The sequence below is a fragment of the Corvus moneduloides genome, chromosome 7 (genome assembly GCF_009650955.1).
Source record: "Corvus moneduloides isolate bCorMon1 chromosome 7, bCorMon1.pri, whole genome shotgun sequence".
Lineage (NCBI taxonomy): Eukaryota > Metazoa > Chordata > Aves > Passeriformes > Corvidae > Corvus > Corvus moneduloides.
The window spans coordinates 38,007,794-38,023,411 of NC_045482.1; the positions used below are offsets into that span (position 1 = coordinate 38,007,794).

Here is a 15,618-nt window from a genome sequence, read left to right on the forward strand (position 1 = left end):
TGGTGTGACTGGAAACACTCTGAGCAGATAGGCTGGCTCCTACTTTTATTGTATGGAATTTGAAGGCAGCGAGTGCTGAAGAATGAACAGACCTTGGCTTGGGAAGTGTCCGTGTGTGCTGCAGTAGTGAGGGACAGGATGGATTCTTGGCCGGGCTGGGAATGAGGAGAGCCAGCAGTGAGTCACATGGGCCACTGCAGACACCCCAGTGAGTTGGGTAAGAGCTGCAGCAGCACAATTGGAGCAGGCTCGCTGACCTCACAGCTGAGCACACTATTTAAGATCTGGCTCCCAGATGTTGCAGCGGGATCGAGCCAGCTGCAGAGCCAGCCTGGAGTGTGTGAGCCGGGAATATTTACAGCCCCTCGCTGCCCGGGAGATGATTGCACTGCTTTTCTTCTCTGCCCTGCTGTGGGACAAGGCTCGAGCGTGGGGCTTCAAGGATGGGGTGCTGCACAACTCCATTTGGTTAGGTAAGAGCTAACTTCATTGTCACCGATCGTTTGCTGCGGGGTCGCTGTGTTTGTCCAACAGGGGAAGGATGAGCACCCAGCACCACAAAACCGAGCTGTGCACTGGTATCAGCCAAATCCTGCACTGAAATTCATTGAAATCACTTTACCTGAGCAGTGGCTGTCCCTTTTTACATGCTTAGCATTTTTAGTTTCACTGAACTGCTGGCAAAGGTAATGATAAAACATTTCATCCGAAAGTATTTTCCTGCAGCAGGAGGTAAAGTGAAAACTGCATTCATTAAATAACAGTTGCTTTGTTTTGAAGGAAAACGAGCCTGAAAAGAAACATTTGCCAAAGGAATGAATTACTTTCTGCATGAGCATACTTCCCATGCCTGGGGTCCTGCATATGAAACTAAATGATCTGGAAATAATAGTGATAATATTTCCTGGGTTTCTGGAAAAGTGCAGGAATGGGTATGTTTGGGCCATTGGTTTGTTCACATCATTAGCAGCACAGAGAAGATTTCAACAGGGCAAGACAAAAATGCTGTGGGAATAGTTTCTGGTACCTCAAGCGGGTTTCAGGAGCTCTGAGAGTTCTTTTATAGCTCTTTATAATTATCCAATACAACAGAGAACTTACTCAGGATAGAGCCTCATAAAGGATGCCGAAATAAAGGCAGGCACCGAATGCTCTGTTTTCCAGACAACTACTTAAAACTCCTTTATCCCCTATAGAATGTTGTGCATTTCCCTAAGGATTTCCAGGAGTCCCTGGAGCTGGCTGTGCTCAGGTGTCTCACGAGGGACTGGGGCCACGCTCTGCCAGCTGCTGCAGCCACCACGTGGCCCCAGCCCCTCTCAGAGGAGCCTGCAAAGCACCAGGAACACAAATGAGGCACGGAAATGATCTGTGGTGTTTTCCATTTGGCTGCACATTTTTAATGACTTCTCTCTCCCCCCCCCCACCCCAAACCTTGGGCCATGCCTGTTGTGCCTCCCAATTCCTGAGGGTGCTCAGGTGGGGAGAGCGCCAAGGAAGAGCAGCTTGGCAGCTCCAGGCTCCACCTCAAGCAGCTGCTGTTCAAGAATTTGGGATAACAGGGATCATTTGAGCAGTTTCATGAATTGAAGTCAAATGGGAGAAAAAGATTTTAAATGCTTTAAAATGGAGCAACTGTGTGCTAATTGGAATGCAGAATAAAATTCTGTTTGGCTACACCTCTCAGCATTTACCATGAGAGTAAATAAAAATAAACCAGGGGGTGAAAAACTGATGGCTTTCTCCAAATAAACAAACCAAAAGAGAAATGCACCATCTTGTGTAAGCACAGCAATAACATTATTGAAATGAACCTCAGAGTGCAGTTAATTGAATCACCAATGGAATTCAGTGACTCCATACATAAATGAAGATAGAATTGGCAAATTCACAGACATCCAGTTCATGCTTCTTTGTGTTTCAAATAAAATAACTTGAATAGTGAAAGAAGTCACCCCAATCTCAGCCTCGCTGTGCATGAGCTCCCCTCCCTGGAATAAAACCTGGGGATGCACAGTGACATCTGAGCTTTGCTTATCTCCTCTTCTGATGAAGAACTTAACCCAAAAGTCAGGAAAATCTCCATTTTACCTTTTCCCTCCACAAACCTTTAGCATATATATATAATCTTGAATTCCTGTCACTCTGGAAACCCTCATGGCTTTTACCTTTTCCTTTGTCACAAACCCTCTCCTGTTCCTCAGCCAGTGCTGCTGCAGCTGCCTCTGTCACCTCCCTGGGAATGTATTCCTGGTGCCAATGGAATTTTAATGCTGCTCATTTTTGCCACCAGCACGTTGTGACCAAGGGTTTATTGTCAGCTGAGGGCAGGGTTCACACAGTCTTGCCCAGATTTGCTCATAGACTCATTCCAGTGCCAGTTCTTAGTGCCATGGGGTTTTCCAGGACAGCTGCTGCATCTGTTCACAATTCCATTCCCATTCCCACCCCGTGTGTCAGGGGGGTTTAGGGGCTGCACCGACCCCGTTTGGTGGAGTTCTCTGAGTAGCAGAGGCCCCTGCCAGGAGCTCTATGTAGCCACCCTCTGCTTAAAAGTGAAATATTGCTCGTTGTTTAGCATTCAGCATTGGTTTCATGCATATTGCAGGTACTTCATTAGGCCAAATTTCACGCTGCTTGTGTTTGTGCAGGAGAGATTGGCTGTGCTTCACCATCTCCTGCTGCTGAGGGTGAGCACAGGGTCACTGTCCTTGCAGGATCCCGCTGTCTCTGGGCTCCAGGGAGGCATTTTAGGAAGTGTGAGCTGGAAGAAACATGTCCTGTCATGTGTGGAACCCATGGCCCTCTGGCACGTGCTTGTGCTTGCCAGAAAAATCAACATTTCCTGCAGGTTTATCTGCAGGGCCACGAGCTCACCTCCATAAATTGCAATTTGTGTGCATTTTCCTCTGAATATATGCATAGGAGTATATCCAGAGACATAAATATGTAAATGAAGAGTTAACACTGCTCTGACCTAGGTCTGTGTTTGATGATGAGTTTATCTGCCTGCACAGCCCCACATGGAATTAAGAGGGACCGGGGCGGGGGGAAATTTGCCAGTGCAAGATCCCATCAGTTAATTAGCATATTCCATTAGGGAATGCTGTGTCATTAAACTGGGACACAGGGAGACAGCAGCAAATCTCAGAGCTGGGGGGAGTAGATGTGTGTGGTCTGTTTTTCCAAAGGCTACTTTTTCATGTTGCAGAGGAATAAGAGATGAAAGCTGGTTGCTCCTTGCAGGGTGGTGCTGCTGCTGATTTCAGCCTTGCAGGCTCTTTGAAGAGCTGATCTTTCCAGCAATATTCTGGAAAATCTGGTGCCTGTCCATAGTGATATTTCAGCAGTAAGTAGAGGGAGATATCTTTAGAGGGATAAGATTTGAAAACAATATGCCAGGTGAAAAAGCCAACTAAAAATGGTGAGATTTTAGTGGCAGCTCTGAGAGCTCAAGGAATACAATCGGTGTATGGGTGTTTTCCAATCACCTTCCAGTTCCCTTCCCTGTGCTCTGCAGGGATCAATAATGTGGATTCCAGGCTGTCCCCTGGGCTTGCAGCCAGGCCCAGCCCTGCGCTGCTCACTGAGGGATCCAGCTTTACCAGCCCTGCATTCCCAATCCAACACAACATTCCCAATTCTGCACACACAGGGAGCTGATTTATCTTGATTTCTCATGAGCTTACACATGACAGACTACTGAGTGACCTAAAAGTAATACCTCCTATGAATAAATTCTTCATTAGAGTTTTTGTACCAGAACATGCCATTGCCCCCCAGCTGTGGCTTGTTATGGCTAATGGAACTGGCTCCTTCAGGAAGAGTTTTCTATGGAGGCTCTGTTATCCTGTGCCCATGGCAGTGATATTCCCAGTGATGTTGTGATGGAGGCTCTCACTCTCCTGAGACTGTTGTCAGCATTATAATTTATTTCTCTGGGCACAAGGCCAGTGACTGCAGGTCCAGAAACCACCCTGGCAAACATCATCCTGTGTTTATTAAGGGCTCTCACCATTCCTAACCACAATCCAGCGCTGACCGTGGCTTTCTTAAAAACTCCCCTAACCAGCCAAAAGCATGGACTCCAAGCATGTCCCTAGAAAATACATTCTTTATTTTTATGCTACAAATAACTTCTGTAAAAACGCTCCCTGCTTTCCATCTTTTCTCGGTCCCGTTGGCTGGGGAGAGCTGCAAGCAGCCATTCCTCTCAGATTATGCTAAATATAAGTGAGACCTAAACAAAAAGCCCGTTCAGATTAGATATGCAGATTGCTGCTGAGACAGATTTCCATACATATGGCATCAGACAAGTGCAACAGGCAAAGATTATAAAACTTGTAGCAGCACTGGCAGTTTCTAGGTTTCCTTGGAAAGCTGTTTTATCTCGGACTTGCCACGGCAAAGTAAAAAAAAAATAATGAAGAAAGTGCTTTAATTTTCCGTGCAGCAGAAATGTCAGCCAGCAATTGTTCTGGTCCTGCCCTTTGTGACACACGCTCAGATATTTTTATTTCACATTTTTCCCCCCTTTAATTTCTGCCTCTCCTCTATCCAAGTAGCTGTGATTTCACTTCTCTGGAGATTCAAAACAAAGCTCTGATTCATCTTCCAAAGGCTCTTGGAGTTACAGCCAAAAGGATGCTGTGGTAGGGATCCAGAAGGAGCTTCCCCCGAGTCAGACAGGATACACAGAGCTCGGGATGCTGGCTCCAGACTGTTCCCATAACTACTGCCCTCGGAGTCATCCCAGGGGAGGCCTTCCCAGCATTTGTTGACTTTCTGTTGTTCACAAACTCTCCAGGCACCGCCTCGCTCTGTTCGAAACTTGTCCCACAGCAAATCCTACCATGGGGTTGTATGCACACATCCCCTTTGGGTCACACACATCCCTTTGGGATGAAAACACATCCCTTTGGGTCACACACATCCCTTTGTGTCACACACATCCATTTGGGATGAAAACACATCCCTTTGGGTTACACACACATCCCTTTGGGTCACACACATCCCTTTGGGTTACACACATCCCTTTGGGTCACACACACATCCCTTTGGGTTACACACACATCCCTTTGGGTTACACACACATCCCTTTGGGTCACACACATCCCCCTTTGGGTTGCACACATCACTTTGAGATGAAAACACATCCCTTTGGGTTGCACACATCCCTTTGGGTCACACACATCCCTTTGGGTCACACACATCCCTTTGGATTGCACACACATCCCTTTGGGTCACACACACATCCCTTTGGGTCGCACACACATCCCTTTGGGTCACACACACATCCCTTTGGGTCACACACACATCCCTTTGGGTCACACACACATCCCTTTAGGTTACACACATCCCTTTGGGTCACACACATCCCTTTGGGTTACACACACATCCCTTTGGGTCACACACACATCCCTTTGGGTTACACACATCCCTTTGGGTTACACACACATCCCTTTGGGTCACACACACATCCCTTTGGGTTACACACATCCCTTTGGGTCACACACACATCCCTTTGGGTCACACACATCCCTTTGGGTTACACACATCCCTTTGGGTTACACACATCCCTTTGGGTCACACACATCCCTTTGGGTTACACACACATCCCTTTGGGTCACACACATCCCTTTGGGTCACACACATCCCTTTGGGTTACACACATCCCTTTGGGTCACACACACATCCCTTTGGGTCACACACACATCCCTTTGGGTTACACACATCCCTTTGGGTCACACACACATCCCTTTGGGTCACACACACATCCCTTTGGGTTACACACACATCCCTTTGGGTTACACACATCCCTTTGGGTCACACACATCCCTTTGGGTTACACACACATCCCTTTGGATTGCACACATCCCTTTGGGTGACACACATCCCTTTGGGTTACACACATCCCTTTGGGTCACACACACATCCCTTTGGGTCACACACACATCCCTTTGGGTCGCACACACATCCCTTTGGGTCACACACACATCCCTTTGGGTTACACACATCCCTTTGGGTCACACACATCCCTTTGGGTTACACACACATCCCTTTGGATTGCACACATCCCTTTGGGTCGCACACATCCCTTTGGGTCACACACATCCCTTTGGGTCACACACACATCCCTTTGGGTTACACACACATCCCTTTGGGTCACACACATCCCTTTGGGTCACACACATCCCTTTGGGTCACACACACATCCCTTTGGGTCGCACACATCCCTTTGGGTCACACACATCCCTTTGGGTCACACACACATCCCTTTGGGTCACACACACATCCCTTTGGGTTACACACACATCCCTTTGGGTCACACACACATCCCTTTGGGTCGCACACATCCCTTTGGGTTACACACACATCCCTTTGGGTCGCACACATCCCTTTGGGTCACACACATCCCTTTGGGTTACACACACATCCCTTTGGGTTACACACATCCCTTTGGGTCACACACACATCCCTTTGGGTTACACACACATCCCTTTGGGTCACACACATCCCTTTGGGTCGCACACATCCCTTTGGGTCGCACACATCCCTTTGGGTCACACACATCCCTTTGGGTCACACACACATCCCTTTGGGTTACACACATCCCTTTGGGTTACACACACATCCCTTTGGATTGCACACATCCCTTTGGGTCGCACACATCCCTTTGGGTCACACACATCCCTTTGGGTCACACACATCCCTTTGGGTCACACACACACCCCTTTGGGTTACACACACATCCCTTTGGGTCATACACATCCCTTTGGGTCACACACACATCCCTTTAGGTTGCACACATCCCTTTGGGTCACACACATCCCTTTGGGTCACACACACATCCCTTTGGGTCGCACACACATCCCTTTGGGTTACACACATCCCTTTGGGTGGGGAGGGATGAGTTTTCCTGACGCTTCCCGCGTGGCACAGGTGAACATTTCCTCTTCACCTGGAAGAGGAGCAGCCCGAGGTGCAGGGCTGGGGGAAGCAGCTGGGGCTGGGGAGAGCTGAGCTGCAGAGCCTGTCCCGGTTTGTGCCCACAGAGCGAGCAGCCGGCGTGTATCACCGGGAGGCGCGCGCCGGCAAGTACCGCCTCACCTACGCCGAGGCCAAGGCCGTGTGCGAGTACGAGGGAGGACACCTGGCCACGTACCAACAGCTGGAGGCCGCTCGGAAAATAGGTCTGGAAAAAGTCGTGGCACTTTGGGGGCTCATGGGGCTCCTGCAGAGGGGGGCCAGTGGTGTGTTGTCATGTCTGTTGTGAGAGATGTGTAAACTCCATGGATTTTTGCCCAAGCCGCCTACCTGGTAACGGAGCATGATGAGTGCCAGGGCCTCCCCACCCTCCCAGCCAGCAATTCCCAATTCCCAATCTCCCATCCAGCCCTGCCCTCTGGCACTGGGAAGCCATTCCCTGTGTCTTGTCCCTCCGTCCCTTGTCCCCAGTCCCTCTCCAGCTCTCCTGGAGCCCCTTTAGGCCCTGCCAGGGGCTCGGAGCTCTCCCTGTGTCCTTCCCTTCTCCAGGTGAACATTCCCAGCTCTCCCAGCCTGGCTCCAGAGGGGCTCCAGCCCTTGGAGCATCTCCCTGGCCTCCTCTGGACTCGCTCCACCACTCAACATCTTTTGTTTTCATCAAGATATTTTCTCTGCAAGGGAATGAGTTCTGTGCTTGGAGTGAAAAGTGGAGCTGAGTGAGGGGTCCGTGGTATTTCCAGTTGATTCCTAATAAGTTCTTCATTCATTCAGAGCGCTGGGAAAACAATGGAAAATATCCTCCACTCCAGACATTTTTTCACTCTGCTGTTGAGTCAGAAGCTGGCTCCCAGCACCAGCACACATGTGAGAAGGGTACTTTTGTTTCTTCTGAGGAACTCAGAGCACTAGGATGCCACAAATACATTCCAGTTCCTCTCCATGAAAACATTGGATGGGTCTCTACCAGAGGGTGAACAACATTGCATTCTTTGGCTGTTGGTGTTAAGTTCTCAGCCACAAAATGCATTAACAGGACCTTTTTGCTTGGCAAGAAATACTTGAGGCATTTCAGGTATTTAAACTTAAATTGAAAGTGTTTTAAGCAAATACTTGGGGATTCTAACTGTCTGTAGCGTTTGCCTGTAGTATTTTATGTATTTTTAGAACTTAATGCTGAGAACTCTTGAGATGTGATTGAGTAAATTTGTGTGACCTCAAAAGGGAAACAAAGAACACCCTTGGAAAACTCATCCAATGGATAATTTGATTACAAGTGCTGGTAGAGCACTTCAAACTGACTACCCGGGGAACTGTGCAGTCCATCTGCGTTTGATTTTGGCTTTCAGATGAAGAGCCAGTAATCACATTGTGGAGAACACAATTCAATTTTATCCTCTGTGTTTAAAATTATCCTCTCAACGTCCTGTTCTCCCGTGTAGCTCAATTTCTATCAGGCCAATTACACCCAGGTCATTGAGCCATCAGTTTGAGTAAGACTTTGTTGAATAAGAGCAGCCTAGGATTGACCAGATCCACGTCTCATTTTCCCTCTGCTGCAGGTTTCCACGTGTGTGCTGCTGGCTGGATGGCAAAGGGCAGAGTTGGTTATCCCATTGTAAAAGCTGGAGCCAACTGTGGCTTTGGCAAGACTGGAATTGTGGACTATGGAATTCGCCTCAACAGGAGCGAGAGGTGGGATGCCTACTGCTACAACCCCAACGGTGAGAACAGCAACCACTGGGCTTGTCCTCTTTTGTGCAAGGCTTTGCATTTAGCCTCCAATTTATCTGAATAGTCTGAGGAGTTTCTGCCCATAATCTGAGGGGGTTCTGCCTGTAACAGGCTAAATTTAGTGTTAACCCTTCTTTTTTGTGTCTGAAATAGAGCAACTCTGAAAATGAAGCCCTGTCTGGCAGTGGCATTCTTAGGAACTTTTCCTAGGGACAAACTCTCAGCTGAGAGGGTGGGCAGGCCCTGGCACAGGGTGCCCAGAGCAGCTGTGGCTGCCCCTGGATCCCTGGGAGTGTCCAAGGCCAGGCTGAACAGGGCTTGGAGCACCCTGGGACAGTGGAAGGTGTCCCTGCCCAGGGCAGGGAATGGGGCTGGATGGGATTTAAGGTCCCTTCCTACCCAAACCATCCTGGGATTCTGTGATTCTGTGACTGAAACTCCCACCAGCTCCCAGCAGTGCTCTGTGTGTAACTAGATGAGGAAAAGTGGATCTCCAGAGCAGATCAGAGTTCCAACATCACTGACAAGAAGCTCAGCAGAGACACCTCTCCAGTCCCTCCACACTGCCCTGCAGGTGACTGCAATACTCACATGGCCACTGGCACACTTCAGCTTGGTGACACTTCGCTGAGCAGGGGAGGTGGAGAACGTGGCACCAAGAAGGAAAACACAGCTTAGCTTGGCTCTGCTGCTGCTCCCAGTGGCCTGGCAGAGCCTGTCCATGACGTCTGCACAGCTGTGCACATTTTGTTTGTGCTCCCAGGGCTGGAGCTTGTTTATGTGAATCGAATGGCTCTGTGGGGTGGGGGCCGTTCCCAGATGTTGCACACACAAAGAGCTGCGAGAGAGGCTCCTGCCCTCGGAATTACTGCATGTGACTTTGTCCTTTGTCAGCCCTCTCCTCCGGGCCGTGGGGAGCTGCTGTCCAAACACTGTTTGGTCAGAGCACAAAAGGAAACCAGAGCTGCCAGAACTGCGCAGACACAAGTCTCCAGCACTGCAGGGATTTGTAGTCGTGCTCTGTGGAGCCTGGCAGGGCTGTTGGCAGGTGGCACATGAGCAGCCTGGGGGAACAGAGACAAATCTCTGACAGAACTGAGCCTGTGCTCTGCTCCAGGAGGCCAAAGATGGCAAGTGGAACTTGTGGAAATGTTTGGGTGTTTGAAGTGTGCATCCCACCTAGCAGTGATCATGGAATGATGGAATCATGGAATGGGTTGGGAGGGACCTTATAGCCCATCCAGTGCCACCCCCTGCCATGGGCAGGGACACCTCCCACTGTCCCAGGTTATTCCACCCTGGCCTTGGACACTGCCAGGGATCCAGGGGCAGCCCCAGCTGCTCTGGGCACCCTGTGCCAGGGCCTGCCCACCCTCCCAGCCAGGAATTCCTTCCCAATATCCCATCCATCCCTGCCCTCTGGCACTGGGAAGCCATTCCCTGGCTCCTGTCCCTCCATGCCTTGTCCCCAGTCCCTCTGCAGCTCTCCTGGAGCCCCTTTAGGCCATGGAAGGGGCTCTGAGCTCTCCCTGGAGCCTTCTCTTCTCCAGGTGAACATTCCCAGCTCTCCCAGCCTGGCTCACAGCAGAGGGGCTCCAGCCCTGCAACCAACTTAGTGGCCTCCTCTGGACTTGATCCACGTGTTTCTTGTGTGGCAGCCCCTGAGCTGGACCCAGCTCTCCAGGTACTGGAGCGTGAGCTGAGCTGGAAAGTTCTGGGCTCATGGACAATGTACAAACTCAGGGCTTAATCCGTCTTAGTGCTCCTAATTCCTGTGCCCTCAATGCCCTGACACAGCCCCTCCCTCTCCCCAGCTCTGAACTGCGACAAATCCTAAATTCAGGCAGGATGAGGTCCCCAGTTTGGTCAGCCCCGCTGTCAGGGAGCTCGCAAAGTCCAGATGGCCACTGAATCAAACCAGAAGTGTTTTTATCCCAAAGGGAGTAAAGAGCAGCAGGAACAACAGGAGTACAACACCAGGTGTGTGATCACAAGCCTGTTTTTGTAGAGGACACACTTGCAAGAGGCTTTTGAAGAAGAAAGGATGAACCTGAGTGTCTGTGTGACTTGCAAGTACAGCTGTAAAGCAGAGCCAGAAATCCCAAGTGCCTTTTACATAAAACACACAGCTTTGGCCCCAAATCCACTGAAGTCAATGAAAGCTTTTCCTCTGAATTCAGTGAGTTTTGGATCATGCCTCTTGCTTCCAAAATATCTTCTTCCCAAAGCTAGGAATGACTGCCATTTATCAAGTGAATGCACGAGAAGCTTTATCACACTGGATGTTCCTGTGTTATTTCCTACAGATCTCTGGGTCAAAGTGCCTGAAGATTCAAACCACAGCCAGAATTAATTCTTAAACTCTGCTGGTTTTATTTCTCTCTAAGGAAAAGAGTGTGGTGGAGTCTTCACGGATTCCAAACATGTTTTCAAGTCCCCAGGCTACCCAAACGAGTATGAAAATGATCAGATTTGCTACTGGCACATCCGAGTCAAGTACGGCCAGAGGATCCACCTGCAGTTCCTGGAGTTTGATGTGGAGGATGACACTGCCTGTCTGGCTGATTTCCTGGAAATCTATGACAGCTACGATGACATCAATGGATTTGTGGGCAGGTAAAGCCAAGCCAGCTTTAAAATGCAAATGAATGTTTAATTTGTCATCCCCCCCCTTTCAGAAGAACACTGTTTATAAATGATAAATTATAAAATATACTTACATGAATAATAGAAAACTCTTTTTTGAGTACTGTAAAAATCTGAAGAATTCATTGCTACCAAAGACTTATAAAAATTATTTTTCTATATAAACTGTTCCTTCTCCTCATTTCTTGCACCATTTGAACAAATGTTTTTTGTGACTGTCCCAATTATTTTTAAATTTATCAGGCTCTTCTCTCCTTATTTCCCTTGATTTTCCCCCTCAGAAGAACCTTATCCAATTAACACTGCTGAGGTGCCCCCAATTTCTGTAGCAATATTCCCTGATTTATCTTTCCTGGTAATTTGCTTTAATGTCATTAACACAGACCTGTTCAGAGTTTCAGGGAATTGAGCTTTGCCTTTTTCTGCTTTGTTAAATTAGATGAAAGAAAACTGCAAGACTTTTTATTTATCTGCTTATCTTATTTCTCCAGGAAGAACCCCAGGCAATCTCAAACAGTATTTTGTGTTTGCTTTAATTGAAAGGAGGTGTTAAACTATTAACAAAAATATATTTAATTGAAGTTATTGTCTGCTACGGTTATTTTCTAACAAATCCAGAACAAAGGTTATATTTTGTCTCTCTTATTAGATTTAGTTCCTTCTTTGCTTAATTCTCACTTTCTTTTCTTCAGTGTTACAGTTTTACTTACTTTTTATCAGTCATATTTTGGCATGAAGTGTCTGTATTCTCCAGAACAGAAATTAAAGCAGAAAAAGTGATAAAAAACCAATTGCTGCCACTTTTCACATCCTCTCTGTGAATCATGTGCAGCAAAGCAAGGATACAGTCCGTTTGTTTTGCTTTTACAGATAATTTAAATGGACTTTTTTTTTTGCAATGTTTTTCCTTTCTTAGCCTTGGGTCACTCTTCCTTCAGCCCTTGTGGAATTGCTCTTTTTCTTGTTTTGCATCATTTACTTCCTGCAGATATTGAAAACTGGTTCCTCCCCTAAATCTTACCATGGGACGATGACAAAAATTTCTTTAGGCAATCATTTTAACATAGAATTCCAAACACTGAAGACCTAAAGCCAGTTTATCCCCTTGAGCCCCAGCAGTGCAGGTCCCCATGGAGCAGGGCTGTGCCAGAGTTCCTGTGTCCTTTAATCATCACCATTTCCATGTTTTTCCAGGTTTTGTGGAGATGAGTTGCCAGATGACATCATTAGCACAGGTAATTTATTTGCACTCTTTGTGGAAAATCAAGCAGGCAATTAATTACTTCTAAATAAATGTAAATCAGCCTAATTAGAGGGCATTGTTCCCTGGGATTAGATTGTGTTCCCTGGGATAGTCTAGGGATAATCTGTGTGGAAACTCATGTTGCTGTCAGAAGGAGAACAGAAGAATTGAATTCATGGAATCATGGATTCACAGAACAATGGAAGGGGCTGGAAGGGACATTAAAGCAGAACTTTCTCCAAACTGAGACAGCTGAAGAACATCTGCCTGGTTTTCCATGGAGCTGATGGATCTACAATCCTCCCAGCTCAGAAGCAGAGAGACCCAGTGGATTGCTGGAAAGATCTCAGCAGCTCAGCAAGAAAGAGCCAAAAAATATACCTGAAAAAACCTTAAACCCCAAAAAACCTACCTGAAATACCACATTTTTATGCCCCCCCCCCACCCATAACCTCTGTTTGTGCTTCCCTCGGCCCAGGCAATGTCATGACCCTGAAGTTCCTGACGGATGCCTCGGTGACTGCTGGTGGCTTCCAGATCAGGTACACCACCGTGGACATGCCTTCCAAGGCAGGGGATGGCAAGAATGCAACGTCCCAAGGAAAAACAAACTTCTTATCCGGAAAATTTGGTATTATGTGAGCAGAGTAGCCAGACACAGAAACATGTTCTAGAGTGAACCCAATTCAGATATTTGTGTCTTCAGATGAGACTTTTTTTTTCATCTCTTTCTGAATTTTTCTCTTCGGCTTTTCAGTAAGTTTTGTTAATAAACTACACTAGGGAATAAATTATAAAACGTGCTTACATGAATAATAGGAAACTATTTTTAGAATACCAGTACTGTAAAAATCTGAAGAATTCATTGCTACCAAAGACTTAAAAAAATTATTTTTCTATATAAACTGCTCCTTCTCCTCATTTCTTGCACCACTTGAACAAACTTTTTGTGTGACTGTTCCAATTGTTTTTAAACTTAACAGGCTCTTCTCTCCTTATTTCCCTTGAGTTCCACATATTTATTTTTTAGGCAGTTGCCTTTTTTCCTGTTCTCTACACATTATTATTTTTTTTTTTAATTAACTGATTTTCTTGAACTCTAAGGGTCTTTAGAGTCAGCTGATTTTTAAGACACATAAATTCATCTTGTGGATGGCCTGGGAGCCACCCATGTGAAGACTGGGAAGCAGCACGAAGAGCACGGGATCAATTGGATCCACACTTTAGTTTTATTGCCAGATCAATCAGAAACTGGCCGATGGATTCTGTCAGGGTTTCCTCATTCAGAGAAGAGTTGTTGAAGTCCTTTCACTTCTCTGAGTCCACTTAGTAAAGAATTAAACGGATGGCTTCGTAATGAGAATAAAACTGGTGCGATGAAGCATCAGGAGAAACTTCTCAGCGAGCACCAGCACGTTCAGAAGACACTGTCGAGGTGTTGCACGTTGTTTACACGGGTTTAAGACTGTTCTAGTTTAAATTGCTGAACTTAAGTCCTTCTCCATATGTTTTTAACTGAAGCAGCATTAAAGCTACCTCTGTTTTAATCACACCAAGTTTGCAGCGAATTATTTTTGTTTCTTGCCAACGTTCCAGACTTTGAGGCATTTTAGTTATTTAAAGGAGTAAATAAGTTTTATGTTTGTTTCGGAGTGTTTTCTTGATTTCAGATCTGCTGAAATCTAATGCCCACTAAGAATTTTCATGTGAATCACATTTCATTTGGAGTGTTTGTGAACTCCTCAAAAAGCATTTCACACAAGAAAGATCTTAAGCTAACCAGCCCCATTGCTTCATTTCTTCTAGTTCTCGATTGTTTAAATTTATTTAATTTCTGAGCTTTTATTGTAATTTCACTGGGAATATAATCCTGTTTTCTGGCTGTACTAGAAAAAAACATTGCAGCTCCTCTCCCGGTTATTTCCAACACTTTATTCATACTCCACATGAGCACCACAAAACAAGTTTTCACTACATTTCACTACATTTCACTACATTTATGGGTTGTAACCGTATCTAAAATGTGCTTTTTAACCCTGCCACCTTGTGTCCACAATGCCTGTTGTACAATGGCATTCCCATTTTCCAAGATCAACAACAGTGCTTGTTCACAGGGAAGAGAATAAGGAAAAGCACGAGGAGAGATGTTAATATTTTATTTATAACCTCGGGGCGAGGGAGATTTTTTGGTTTTTGTTGTTGTTCTTTCTTTAACTGAGAAGCAACAGGTCTTGGATTGGTATGGATGAGAACCAGGGATACCTGCCAGGAATCCCCATGGGGTACTATTTTGGGAAGAGAGCCTTCCCAGGATACCCACGCCCGCTGGGCACCTCCAGCGGCACAGGGAAGCCCCGCCGGTGACAGACTCAGCCATGGACGTGATGCTCCGGCCTGCCTCCATCCCGGACATCCAGGGTTTTCCGCACCCTTTGGATTCGCTGCCAGGGCCGCAATTTCCTATTTCACCGCTGTAGCCCACAGCCGTCACCTCCATCGCGCCAGCCGGGACATCCCCTACGGGGGTTCAGGGAATTCCGGGCTGTGCCGGCACGTTCCTGTGGAGCTGGAGCGCAGCTTAAGGTTAATTCCCAGTCATTAATTAGGGATTTGACCTCACGTGAGCTGACCTGCAGCTTCCTCCCGAGGGGCAGCTCCCACCTCTGCTCGCTGTGACCAAGGACAGGACCCAGGGAACGGCTGCAGCTGTGTCAGAGCACGTTTAGTTGGAAATTAGGGAAAGTTTCTTCCAGCAGAGGGTGGTCTGGCACTGACCAGGCTCACCATGGAACGGCCACGGCTCCAAGGCTGCCAGAGCTCCAGGAGCGTTCGGACAACGCTCTGAGGGACGCACAGGGTGACACTGTTGTCTGTGCAGGACCAGGAGCCGGAGATGGATGATGCCGGGGGTCTCTTTCCCCGCTATTCCGCGATTTGCGGGCCGGGAGCGCCGGCTCGGGCCGAGCACCCTCAGCGCCGAGGCGGCCCCGCCCCCCGCGCTCCCCCGCCCT

General features: G+C 47.5%; 1 protein-coding gene and 1 long non-coding RNA gene across 2 annotated transcripts; one reads left to right on the plus strand and one right to left on the minus strand.

Annotated features, from left to right (window-relative positions):
* The first annotated feature begins 285 nt into the window (after positions 1 to 285).
* Positions 286 to 14,159, plus strand: TNFAIP6 (TNF alpha induced protein 6). The gene is made up of 6 exons (XM_032115128.1): positions 286 to 473; positions 7,056 to 7,193; positions 8,547 to 8,708; positions 11,106 to 11,334; positions 12,559 to 12,599; positions 13,086 to 14,159. The coding sequence occupies exons 1-6, from the start codon at positions 296 to 298 to the stop codon at positions 13,247 to 13,249; spliced, it is 912 nt and encodes a 303-aa protein (XP_031971019.1). The 5' UTR covers positions 286 to 295; the 3' UTR covers positions 13,250 to 14,159.
* Positions 14,160 to 14,523: 364 nt separating this feature from the next.
* LOC116446636 lies at positions 14,524 to 15,587 on the minus strand. The gene is made up of 2 exons (XR_004241297.1): positions 15,269 to 15,587; positions 14,524 to 15,173 (listed from the first exon to the last, which is right to left on the minus strand). It is a non-coding gene; the product is annotated as an uncharacterized LOC116446636 (long non-coding RNA).
* Positions 15,588 to 15,618: the final 31 nt, after the last annotated feature.

Bases quoted from the DNA above. Each gene is read 5' to 3' on its own strand.
- TNFAIP6 (XM_032115128.1), top strand. From the start codon at position 296: ATGTTGCAGCGGGATCGAGCCAGCTGCAGAGCCAGCCTGGAGTGTGTG. The intron at 8,709-11,105 runs GTGAGAACAGCA...TTTCTCTCTAAG, and splicing joins CTACTGCTACAACCCCAACG to GAAAAGAGTGTGGTGGAGTC. The intron at 11,335-12,558 runs GTAAAGCCAAGC...ATGTTTTTCCAG, and splicing joins ATCAATGGATTTGTGGGCAG to GTTTTGTGGAGATGAGTTGC.